We start from the raw sequence: 13,310 nt of genomic DNA on the forward strand, positions 1-13,310 counted from the left end.
AAATGTTCACCGGGTGCGCCCACCATAATAGCTTTATCAGGAGCTGCTTCTAAACCGCCCAGCTGGGGTCCCATATTTTTAGTGATCTGTCTCTCAAACATCGCTGGCAACGTATGACTTCCTTGCTTTGCCAAACGCGGAGCCGTTTTTTCCGGAGGGTTCACCCCCCTTTCTCACATTCGGAGAGACATTTTTTGGGCTATTCTCACCTCCTTCAGCCAGCCCTCCATCGACACTCTCCCCCGCTTCCGCCGCTTTTGGCTGCTCCTTAGCCTAACCGCTGCGTGTGGTGACCTTCAACAGTGTTTTCGGCGGCATCTTCTTTCGTGCCGTGGCACCCCCTCGTCCACGAACAACACTACAATGGGACCCAAACAGCAGGACGGGGAGCCGCCAGAAAGGGGCTCGGTGACGGGAAAGGAGAAAGCCGACCAACATCCGCACGGTGTAGCCGAGCCGCTATGGGTCGACGCAGGTGAATCCAACGTGTTGCTACGCCGTTACGCCTCTGCTTCTACCGCGTTCGCCGGGAGTCAGCCCAGGTGTTCCACGCTTCACTGCTCCAGTCCTCCATGTTTAAAGCAGTCGTATATCAACAGGTAGGTCGAAATCAGCATGGGAAGCCATTCTCCTCATCGAAGCCTGGAGTGAGGGATTGAGCTGCTTACACAGCCCACGCCATGGCCGCCATCTTGCCTCTCTGTCTCAAATTACTGGAACTTTAAATAGGGATAAATGTTGTCTGTTTTGAAGATACACAGCTACTGCTGCAAGGTGTAATCAAATGTATGTGTAGGCGAAGCCAACTCCCTGTAGATGCAAAAGTTAGAAAATAATACTTTCCATACATGCATTTAGTGGCTCAATTGTGTTATTACAATATATCACAAATCTTTTCCACTTTGCTGCTTAACATGCCCTAAAAGGTGGGTCTTCTTGCTTTCTTAAGAACTGACATAAAATCTGGTGGTAGATTTAAGTATACAGACTCCATGACTTCAGGAGTCAAATCACTAGGTTGAGTTCCTTTGGGTTTGGATGTCTTATTTCTCCATGGTTCTGTGTGAGAAAGCCTAAAGATATATGAAGCTTCTGGTGTGGAACTATTAAAGTTCTAACAGTGTGGAGAACAACGGTTGACAAGTCCATGTGGGAGCCACTAGAATCAGTGTGAGAGATGTCTGCCTACGTTTCCGAACCAGAAATGGAAGGAGAGAGACAGGAGGAGAAAAAGCATAGGCAAATATCCCTGACCAGTTGATCCATAGGGCATTGCCTTTGGATAGAGGGTGTGGGGACCTGGAGGCGAGGTCTGGGCATTTTGAGTTCTCTCTATTTGTGGGAATCCCCATTTTCTAAAGTACAGAAGGAGAACTTGTGGGTGAAGTTCCCATTTGTGTACTTGTTGCCTCATTCTGCTGAGGAGATCGGTAAATATTTTTGTCTGTCCCTAGAAGGTGTTCTGCCAAGAGTTGGATTTTATGATGAATTGCCCAAAGCCACATGGTCTGAGAGAGGCGTTGACAGCTGCACAGAGGTGCCGCCCCTTGTTTTTGTACACTATATGTTGTTGTCATATTGACTGTCCATACCAGGAAAACTTTCCCTATCAGAGGGGGTAGAAATGCTTTTAATGCTAGCTAAACTGCTTGCAGTTCTAGGTAGCTGATGTGATGGTTCTGTTGGGTGGTATTTCAAAGACCCTGAACTGTTAAATAATGGAAATTTGCTCCCCACCCTGTGAGAGATGAGTCTATTGTGAGCACGACTTGTGGAATAGGGTTGATAAAGGGCCGCCCTTTTGATAATTTTTTGTGTTCCACCACTGCAGCGTGGGATGTGTGCAGCAGTCTACCAACTCTAGATTGGTTAGCTGACACTGTGATTGATTCCACTAATGTGCTAAACATTCTTGAAGAAGAAGCATATTAAGTCTTGCAATGGGTTCTATGGCACTGCATGACTCCATAATTCCCAGTAACTGCACCAAAGTTCGGATTGTTAGATACTGGTTGTTTTGAAACTGCATTAACAATGTTTGAAACTTGTGAATCCTGGCTGCATTGGGATTAGAGCCATTTGAGTGTTTAGAATGGCTCCTAGGTATGGTTGTATTTGAGTGGGTTGAAGATGGGATTTTAAAGCATTGACTGGAAATCCTAACTGATGTAGAAGGTTTATTGTGATTTGTGTGTATTGCACACACTTGGTCTGTGTGCTGGCTTTTATTAGCCAATCACCTAAGTATGGGAAGACATGGATTTGTTGTCTTCGTAGATGTGCTGCTGCCACTGCAAGGCATTTGGTGAACACTACGGGTTATGTTATGTTATATGTTTGATTAAGCGCAAACAGCTGCCCCAGCAACGAGGCGTCCCGGCGCTAAGAACCACAAAAACTACTGAGGGGACAGGCGGGTGAAGGGAGATGGCCTAAGACAATGGGAACAGATGAGTTTTAATAGCCTTCCGGAAAACGGACAGATTTTCCAAGGAACAAATGTTTAATGACAGGGAGTTCCAGAGTTTTGCTCCCAGAACTTTGAAAGAACGGCCGCCAATACGGCAGAGCTTAGTCCGAGGAATTGTCACAAGGTGCTGACCTAAGGAGCACAAATTGCGTTGAGGGGCATAAGGTACTAGGAGCGGGCGTAGGAGTTCAGGACATTCCGATTTAAGGATTTTGAAAGCAATGGTGAGGGTCTTAAATTGAATACGAGATTCAATAGGTAGCCAATGTAGTCTTTGAATAGTAGCTCTGACGGAACACCTGCGAGGGAGGCCCACCACGGCTCTCGCCGCTGAGTTCTGTACACGTTGCAGCCGCGCTATCTCTGCTTTATTGGCGCTTAGAAATAGGACACTGGCATAGTCTAACCGGGAGAGAATAATGGATTGAACGATGAGCTGACGAGTTTTGGAATCAAAGAGACCGAGTATCAGGTTGAGGCTCCTCATCAGGCCCACACAAGTAGCTGCCACTTTCTTTGTGTGGGTCTGAAAGCTAAGCGAGGAGTCCAGCCAGACGCCCAAGTTTTTCACCAGGGATTTCGGTGGTGGAATGGGGCCTAGCAAAGAGGGCCACCAGTGTTCACTCCAATAGCTGGAGTTTTTTCTGAGGAGCAGCACCTCCGTTTTACCTGCGTTAAGCTGCAGGCAGTTGTCCGTCATCCACTGGGCAACTGCAGCCAGGCCATCCCTAAATCTCGTGGCCGAGATGGAAGGGCCTTCAGTGAGAGTGAGGACAGCTGCGTGTCGTCAGCGTACGACACCAGCGTTAGGTCCCACTCTTTGGCCACTGCCGCAAGTGGCTGCACATAAAGATTAAAAAGGGATGGACTGAGTGCAGAGCCCTGGGGAACTCCTTGGCCGATGGAGTGGGACCGGGAGATAAAAGGGGGGCTGAAACTCGGAAGGATCTGTCCTTCAGAAATGAACGGAACCAATCAAGGGCAAGACCAATGATCCCTATTGCCTCGAGGCGTTTTAACAAGATGTTATGGGAGACCGTATCAAAGGCTGCGCTGAGATCAAGCAGAATCAGCGCAGCACTCTGACCGACATCGAGTATATTCCGGAGGTGTTCAGTGGTGGACAGAAGGGCAGATTCGGTACTATGTCCTGGCCTGAACCCGTTCTGAGATGGGTCCAGGATGTTGTTTTGGACCATGTGGTGGGACAGCACATTATTTACATGGGCTTCTGCCAGTTTAGACACCCATGGAAGCAGCGAGATAGGTCTAAAATTTTCTAGCTTTGTGGGGTCTAAAGTAGGCTTTTTGATAATGGGGGAGACCCATGCTCGTTTCCAACAAATTGGGACCTCAGTCGAGGAGAAGGAGAGATTAAGTATCGTGGTCAAGGAAGGGATGAAGAAATCTAAAGATTCAAGAAATTGGGCCGGCCTCATGGGGTCTGTTGGAGAGCCAGACTTAACCTTCCTACAAAGTTTGGCTAGATCGTCATGGGAAATTTCAGGTATGAGTGTCAGCATAGTGCCATTGATGAATGGATTGGAGGGGTTAGGTAGGTCAGGAAGGTACTGCGTAAAAGCACTGTAAATGTTTCTCACCTTTTCTATAAAGAAAGCAGCGAGATCCTCGCACTGCTGTGTGGAGGTAATGCAGGAAGCTGGATTACTACTATTCTGTAGTTCTTGCACCAATTTAAAAATAATTTTCGTAGGATTTGTGCTGGAATTAATTTCTTTCGCGTAGAAGGACGCGCGCGCAGCGCGGATGGCTTTGTGATAGAGTTTTAATTTGGACAGGTAGAGAACTTTATCCCTGTCTTTGTACTCCTTTCTCCAGCTACGCTCAGCTTTTTTGCATTCTTTCTGCATGGTTTTCAGAGTTTCATTATACCATGGGTTGGAGGGGGAACTACGTCCTTTAGTCCATTTGGCTGGTATAAGGGTATCAAGTCCTTTTGTAATCCAGTCATGGAAAGCTGCATATAACATATTAATATCCTTATTTTCTTCATGGTGGAATTCTCCTAGAATGGTGTGTAGATCACTAATTAGCAGTTTGTGCCATGGTCTCTTAAGACGTCGAATTGACTCTTCTTTATTGGGCGATTCTCTTACCATCATCGTAATTCTGATGAGAAAGTGGTCAGTCCAACCCCATGGGTTTGGGTGGGTCAGCCTCCGGGATGTTGGTGAAGACTGGGTCTAGTAAAATGTCCAGCGGAATGTGTGGTGGTATGAATTAGTGAATTTAATTGTAAGGCTGTGAAGTCCGCCAGGAGATTTTTGATGGTGGGGTCTAGAGTGGAATCGAAGTGGAGATGAAGATCTCCCAGTATTGTGAAGTTAGCCGAAGTCACTACTAAGGCATTAGCCACCTCTAGGAGTGCCTCGATAAACTTGGAGGGGGATCCAGAGGGTCGATAGATATAGAGCCCAGACAGGACAAAGTGGGGACCCGTGGTGATCTTGAAACGAGCGCTTTCACAGCCCCAGATGTCTTCCTTTGTAAAAGAGCAGGTATATAGCTTTCTATAGATGACTGCTCTGCCACCACCTCTAGAGTCTCTATTGATAGTCTTCATTAAGAAGCCTTCTGGCAACGTGAGGCTCGGGACGCTGGTCAGATCATCATGGAGCCAGGTTTCACATAAAAATATAATATCAGGATTCTCATCAGTTAAGAGGGTGTTAACTTCAAGGTGGTGCTTTACGAGTGACCTGACATTCAACTGGAGGACCGTGAGGGAAGTGTATTTTGGCACAATAGCTCTGTGCCCAGATAGGCAGGGTTTGGGTGTAACAAAGTTACAGGACTTGCATTGTAGGCATGTCTGTCCAAGGCAGCCTAATAGCTTGTCACATCTCTGGACCGGATTCAGGGAGAGGAGACGCTTCCTATCATAATGATGTAAGTTTCGTGGAGTTTGGCCAGGGGGACAGGCGAGAGGCGATGTCTTGGCGATGACGGGCGCAGACAGGGTTGCCTTAGGCGCGCCCGCTGCGCTTGTCCGCTGCGCTTCCGACAGATGCACATGGTTTATAGAAAGAGGGAAGGCGGTAGGGGGGCGTGGCCTCGAAGGGGCGTGGCCTCGGTGCACGCCGTTAATGGCGGCAGCAAGTGTTGCTTTAGCAGTTGTTACTCCGAATGGAAGTACTTTGAACTGATAATGATTTTTTCCTAACACAAATCTGAGGTATTTGCGATGTGCTGAGTGAATGGTTATATGTAACTATGCCTTCTTTACGTCTAGTGCTGACAAAGTCACCTAGCTGCAAAAGTGGAAGTACTTGTTGCATTTTGACCATATGGAAGTGTTCTGATAATATGCTTAGGTTTAATGGCCAGGGATCCAAGATTGGCCTTAATGAACCGTCCTTTTTAGGAATTAGGAAGTATAGTGAATATACACCTGATCCTTGTTGTTGTAATGGAACTGGTTCTATAGCTCCTTTTGTTAGAAGAGCTTGTGCTTCTTGTATGAGCAGATGTTAGTGTTGTAAAGACAGTTTGTGAATATGAGGTGGAATTTTGGGAGGGTTGCTTGTGAGCTCCAGGCAGTAACCATGTTGGATAATGTCCAACATCCATTTGTCAGTTGTTACTGATTGCCAAATGGGAAGAAAGTGTTGTAATCTTCCCCTGACAGGTGATAAATGATCGGGGAGGGGATCTGATAGCAAGTCACTGTTAGTGGATGGAGAGGTGCCTGTTGGTGTACCTCTACCACTTCCCTTAAAGTTGTTACCTCTATATCCACCCTTAAAGAATCCTCTAGAGGGGATGACTGTTTGTGTTTTGTATGAAGATGCATTGGCATCTGTGGTATTAGTCTTGGAGTCCCCTCTCTAAAAAGAGCGATGAAAGGAACCTCTAGTAAAAGGATACTTAAGTGCTCCCATTGATATTGCCACTCTGCATCCATTTTCATTTTTTCCAGCGATTGGTCTATCTGAGACCCAAAGAAGTGTTCCTTATTAAACAGTGCATTAAGAATAGTTACCCATGTTGGATAATGTCCAACACCCATCTGTCTGCTGTTATTGATTGCCAAATGGGAAGAAATTGTTGTAATCTTCCCCCGAAAGGTGATGAATGATCGGGAGGGGGAAGTGATAGCAAGCCACTGTTAGTGGATGGAGAGGCGAGTGTTGGTGTACCTCTACCGCTTCCGTTAAAGTTTAAAAACCTCTATATCCAGCTTTAGAGAATCCTCTAGAGGGGGAGGATTGGGTTTGTGTTTTATACGAAGATGCGCTGGCATCTGTGGTATTAGTCTTGGAGCCCCCTCTGTAGAAGGAGGCCAAAATAGGTGTTCCTTATCAAGTAGTGCATTAAGAACAGTTTGTTGAACTTCTGGTTTGAAACCAGAAATTCTGACCCATGCATGTTTCCTGAGTAGAATGCTGGTATTGACTCCTCTAGCAGCAGTATCTGCAGCATCCAACACATCTGAAACATGAATTGGAGATAAGCTTACCTGCCTGCACTAATCCCTGCCCCTTTTTCCTGTGTCCTTCTGGGAGATATTGTAATTGTTCTTCCATCTCATCCCAGTGGCCTATCATACCTATCCAATAGGCCTTGTGTATTAGCTAGGAGCCAATGGTTGGCTGATTGAGCAGCTACTCTTTTTCCTGAGGCATCTATTAATTTTGATTCTTTATCAGGAGGTGATGCCTCACCTGATGTTGAGTATTTGCCCTTTTACAGGTATTAGAGACTACTAAAGAATCCAAAGGCAACTGACCCTTAATAAAAACAGATGGAGGAAGTTTATATTTTTTGTCCACCCGAGGTGGTAATCTTCGTGCTCCTTAAAAATATCATCAGCATGCTTCATCATACTTTTAGCATAGGCAAGGACTGTGATGTTCTGTGAGTGTTTGCTAAGGTTTCAAATAGGAAATATTCCTCTAGGACTTCTTTATGTAAAGTCACACAATAGTAAGTGGCTGCCCTAGCAATTATCTCCTGATAAACAGTATCATCATCAGGAGGGGAAGGTTTAGCTGGATATAGATCTGGGTCTGTGTCTACAGGTGGGTCTATTTTGAAGTCATCCCATAGGTCAGGTGGTGGCTGATTATAGGGGTCATCATTATTATCCACTATATCATGATTTCTATTTAGAGAACCTGGTGGTGTGATGTGTAAAGGATCTGAAGGTGGTATAATAGGTGAAGAAGGTGATGGTGTTTGAGGAATGTTAATAGGACTAGTAGCCATGTCAATTTTCTTTTTGAGGGGAATCTTATATACAGTGTCTATTTTACTTTTGAAAGATGGTATTGTTGGCTTAGTTGTAATGTGGCCAGTGTCAGGATTTATATGAATTTTCTTCTGCTTTGGATCCCCCTTTTGTTTCATGGTCTCTAAAATAGGCTCCTTGGCTTTAAAGGAGCTTCTTTATGTTTTGGTGCTGAAATTCAGTGCTGAGCTGGATTTGTCCTTTTGGCTTTAGATCTGGAATATTTGGGTACTGACGGGATATATCATTACGACTCGAGCTAGAAGGATCGACTTGCTGTTTCAGTGCCGAGCCGGAAGGAGGGCTGTTGGAATCAGATTCTCGGTGCCTGTTGGCAGTGGTGGCCCAATTGCCTTTTGTTTAGTTGGAGTGGGTTTGGTGAGCAAAGGGGCTTTGTTACGTATTACACCTTGTTTAGCTGGAACATCGTGGGACTCTATTTCAATCTCTAACTCGGAATCTGAGTTCTGGACGGAGAAGGCCTCTTCTTCTTAAGCTGCCGACGCGTCCATCTCTTCTTGCTCAACATCTTCTCCGAAGATATCAGGAGTGTCCTCGATATTCTGCCAGTGTGTATCTCTTTTTGAGCCAGACGGATAGTCTTATTGGATCGTCTTCCTCTTTATGTTCCGGGGAAAGACAGAGGTTACAGACCTCCTGAAGGTCGGTGCGCAGGTATCTGGAATGGCACAGAGGACAGATTTGAAACGGCGTCCGTTCCATCGGCAGAAGACTCGATGATGGATCTTCGAATGGAAGTAGATAGAAAAAAACAAGCTGGGCCTGAAGGCCACAGTTGAAGCTTTGTATTAGATAACGAAAGATTTCAGACATTTTCGATACGCAGAAGGTGGAAATACGATCGAAAACAATACAGACTAGGGTACGTGAACTGTGAACCAAAGGGACGCCGATTGACAGTTTCTAATCGAGTGCTGCAATACAATACACATCTGAACCCGGTTGCGGAAAGAAAACAATCTAACAATGCAGTTGATCTGCATGCGCATTATCACCGAAAGGAGTCACCACCTTACCTCATGACTGGAAAAGACTTCTTAGAAGAAGAAAAACAATTTGCAAACATCCAGACTCAACACTAGATGGCAGGAGTATGAAAAGCATGTGTCCTTTCAGCACACATGTCTCGAACAGAGGCAATCCTTAGATTTCCACTCTGAACTAATCTTAAGTAAATGAACCTAGCCCAATTTTGTACTTCGACTAAGTCTTTAACTTTGTTTACTAGGTCAACTTTTGGCTATCCTACTTCCAATATGCTTACATTCATAATAATTATACTGCCTCTCTCTGCAATCAACTATTAGTTTCCAATCTTTAATTTTTTTACATTTCTCCTTTACATTTGATGATGTCCTGCCTTTTGAAGGCTTTGAGGTTGCACCTTCTACATTCCTGCACTATGAGATATGGATGACAACGCCAACCTAAGTTTGAGGAATAAGCAAAGCCTAATGATGTGAATATGCGCAACTTGAACACGACTAGTGGCTGGTCCTATTGGCTCAGTGTGCTAATGCTGGTTAAACAGTTCTAATTTTTCTTTAAAAAAACCCTTCTTGGCCAACTGAGAATTTGTACAGATGGGTCAGTACCGAAATAGGACCAACCTCCTTCTGCTTCCCAGTTGCTGGATGATGGAATAGCTTGGAAGAGGCCAGTTGTTACTTTCTAATGAAACCACCAATGGATTTTCAGGTAACAAACTATAACTCTTGTGAAAAGTTAATCCAAGACCGATGTACACAGGACTAAAATGCATCAGAGCAGAGTGTGAGACTGTGGATATCTTCCCCCCTTCACTTGCTCGCTAGTAATCTAGTCTGGTTTTCTTTGTGATGACACCTCCCACACACGGTACTGGACTCCCTTATAGTCCTTATGCTGCTTTTCTTCTTCCATTGTGAAGCTTTCTATGGAGGGATGCACACATAATGGGGATGGTTTTTAAGTACACCCACTTGCAAGTCACAATTCCAGACCAAGAAGACAATCTCTTCCTGTTTGAGTGTGACATTCAGAAGTATAATACCACACACAGTCATTAAATCATACCCAACTGTGGAAAATCAAGGACCTAAGGTCGGTTCTAAAGAAATCCACACGACCCGTAGGACAGTTGTTTTGGGTGAAAGGTGTAGGCTTGAAAATGGTAGAGGAACTCATTCTCTCCAAGAGCATTGAACCGGTTGTTAATCTTGCCAACAGACCCCATAATAAAATGACAGGTTACAACTGGAGTAAACCCTAGGGAATTTTATTCTTACATCCCTGCACCTTCACAAGTGTTTGTTTGATGGTCAAGGTAGCGCCCGTCCAGATACTGACTTTATCTGGGCAAAGACTAAATGATGAAGCATGCCACTAACTGTCTTAATGGGTGAGATTCCTTTAAAAACATGAATAACTACGTGAGAATATAAAGGCATTAAGTTCCTGAGAGTGCGTTTCCTCCTTCCCTAATATTTGTTTAACTCTATTTCAGATAGCTGGCTAAATGCTGACCTTTTTAAAGTAGTCTGACAGAATTTGAAAACACATTTTTCAGACTTTATCTTTCAGGTTAACACCCCCTCCTTTATAGCTTCTCCCTCTTACATCTGTATTTTGTAAGGCCAGTTATCTGTAATTAGTTCTGCGGCCCCTCTGGCCATGCTCATGCCATCAAATACTTTAGATAAATCAAATAAAAATGAATTGTTGTGCAAGGGGTCTCTGTCACTGTGTAAGTTGCCCTTTATGTCACCTGGCGCAGTATGGGTGTAGGAATAAACTATCCTCTGCAATGGTTTCCCTAACTGTCAGCTCATTTCTACTGAACTCAAAGAGGTCACTGATTCTCTTTTTCACATTTTTCCCATCTTATCTGAATAGAAAGAAACTGACAGGAGGGCAGGCATGCGTTTCTGAAGGTTTCTTCCACTTCTGCTTGTATACAGAATTCCTCTTGGCTTCTGCATTTTCTCCTGAATTGCTAAACCTTTTGGTGCCTTGGGACGGTGGGGACACAGACCACATTAGTCACTTAATTTGTTCCAGTCACTGACCTCTCTATTGAAGGTAAACCGAACAGGAATGAAAGATCTTCTTTTATGCCAGCATAAGTTGACTCATGTGTAATTTAACATGTACTTATTTCTTGCCCCTTTCATGAATGCTAGGTTTCTCATACTGTGCTACACAGTCACTGTTAGTATCTTTCTACTCCTTTGCCTGGCATGCTGGAAATGCGGACTACCCCAAACTAGCTGCACTGATTCTACAATATATACAATATTAATATTAATCGAAATAACTTCAAAGTCTCTCTACATCCGAGTTGTTTTTAAGAATTTTCAAGGGACCTAACTAGCCAACATGGCAGATTCTAAGAGATCAACTCAAGAATCGATACTGATACAGAGGATAAGAAGCCAGGCACGGTGCCTATATATCAAGCTGTCAGCAATAAGAGGTTCAGAGGCAGCACACTAATCTTGTGGCACAGAATACCAGCAGGAGCACTCAAACTTCGAGGCGGTCTGTAGCAGGAACATCATATGCAGAGAATCTGAGGCAGCAGTATGGAATAGCTTGCAAAAGGTGCGTTCGCCGCCAAGGTTGCTTCCACAGCATCATTATGGATGTCACATCAGAAAAAGCACCAGACATAGAAATTACACTTACTGGTGACGCTTAATTTATAATGGAATCCTGAAAGCAATGTCATATGGTAAAATGCTCCAACTGGAAAATGTAGCCCCTCTCAAATCTTTATTCTCCCACTATACCTTAAATAATAACGGTTGCGGACATTATTTCCATTTCGCTGTTGTAAATTTGCAGCATACATTTTAAGGGAAATCAAACACATTAATTCTAGGAATGTTGTAAATGCAACTTGTCCTAAAATCAAGCAGCTTAAATTCAAGACCTGCAATATTTATTATTTCTTTTACTGCGTGCTGTGGTTGACGGTTACCAAACGTAAGCCATTTTATAAGTAATGTATATTTAAATATAAGTAAGTAATATAATTTATAAGTAATGTAAAAATAGTGTCATTAACATCTTACGCATTTTCATGGTTAACATCACGAAGTCGTCTTCCGCTTAAATCTCGACAAGCCTCTCGGTTTGTTGTCTTTTCAATTTGAGCACCAAGAGCTCGCAGCATAGATCCAAACCCTTCAAAATAAATAAAATAAAAAGATGTTACAATTATATCATGGACATTACTGAACTGTATACAAGCTCTACCTACCTAATTTTAGATCCTACAAACCTGGTCAATGAACTACAACGTATCCAAAAATCACGACAAGAAATCACTAAGTCCAGCTCTGTGGCTCTTAGACCTTGATAACCGTGCTTCTTCACCCGTGGTTCGCGGACCCCTGTAGGTCCATGGTGCCTATTCAGGGGGTCCAAAGACGCATATGAACTCTAACCCTTATTTTCTGCCAATAATCAGGCACATTTTTAGATCAATACCGGTAGAAAGGTGGTTTCTCTTACAAGGATAACTATTTCATCAAGTAACAATAACACTTAAAGTCTATTGTATTACATTTCCAATGTACCTCATGTATGTATTATTAAAATCAATAAAATCATTTTTTTTTTTAAATAATCAAAAGAATTTTTAAAACCTTAGTGAGAAGATTACTAGTTGAGGTCAGAGAAAGTGTGAATGTACACAGTCACTTGACACATTCCGACTTAAACTAGCTGCGGACTAAAAGCACTTCTAAATTGATTATAACTTACAAACCAGCTTTTACAATGCAATAGGTCTGGCAATAACATTGTTGTGAGCTAATGGCATTGAAAATGTTAATGTCTTTTACCCCCTGTTGACCCCCAGGTGCCTTGGCAGTCACTAAACTGTCTCTCTCGTCACTTACTGCATCAATGCCCAGGTCCCAAGTGCTTAGACAGGCACTGAAGCGGTCTCGTTTTCGTCACTCACTGCGTTAATGGCCAGGTGCCCTACAGTCACTGAAGCGGTTTCTCTCTCGTCACTCACTGCAATAACCCTCTAGTCCCAGGTTCCCTGGCAGTCACTGAAGCGGTCTCTTTCTCGTCACTCACTGCATTAATCCCCTAGTTCCAGGTGTCCTGGCAGTCACTGAAGCTGTCTCTCTCTCTCCTGACACTGCATTAATCCTGACGTCATCAAATACTCGAGCAGGCCTATTGTTAGTGAGTGTTCGAAATACAGGGCTGGGCATTAGCCAACGACCCCTTTACAAATTAGAGTTCTAATTGTTTTAGTCAATTTGTTCAAATACATTTCTCTGCTAAATTATATTTCAAAATACCTCAGGGAGCTAGCACAATAATACGAAGATCCAAAGGGAAGGGGTGGCCAGAGCTCAGACACACTTGGAGGAGGGGGGTGTAAGGGGCGGCCCGCACGCTCACATACAGAGGAGTGGCGGTTCACACAGCAGGAGGGGGGCCGAGCTCAAACAGACACTAGGAAGGAAGGGAGGGCCCAGGATCACACTCACTTATAAACAGGGGGGAGGGGGCGGCCTGCGCGCACTCCTACACCAGAGCAGGAAGACTTCCCTACTCCACACT

General features: G+C 44.1%; 1 protein-coding gene across 1 annotated transcript in view; it reads right to left on the reverse strand.

Annotated features, from left to right (window-relative positions):
• The window catches only part of SDE2 (spliceosome associated SDE2), a 200,834-nt gene that overhangs the window by 118,308 nt on the left and 69,216 nt on the right, over nt 1–13,310 (reverse strand). The window contains exon 3 of the mRNA XM_086926176.1: nt 11,798–11,909. Coding sequence (XP_086782302.1) covers nt 11,798–11,909 — 112 coding nt within the window. The remainder of the gene's footprint in view (nt 1–11,797; nt 11,910–13,310) is intronic.

Source organism: Lissotriton vulgaris, chromosome 6 (assembly GCF_964263255.1).
Source record: "Lissotriton vulgaris chromosome 6, aLisVul1.2, whole genome shotgun sequence".
Classification (NCBI taxonomy): Eukaryota; Metazoa; Chordata; class Amphibia; order Caudata; family Salamandridae; genus Lissotriton; species Lissotriton vulgaris.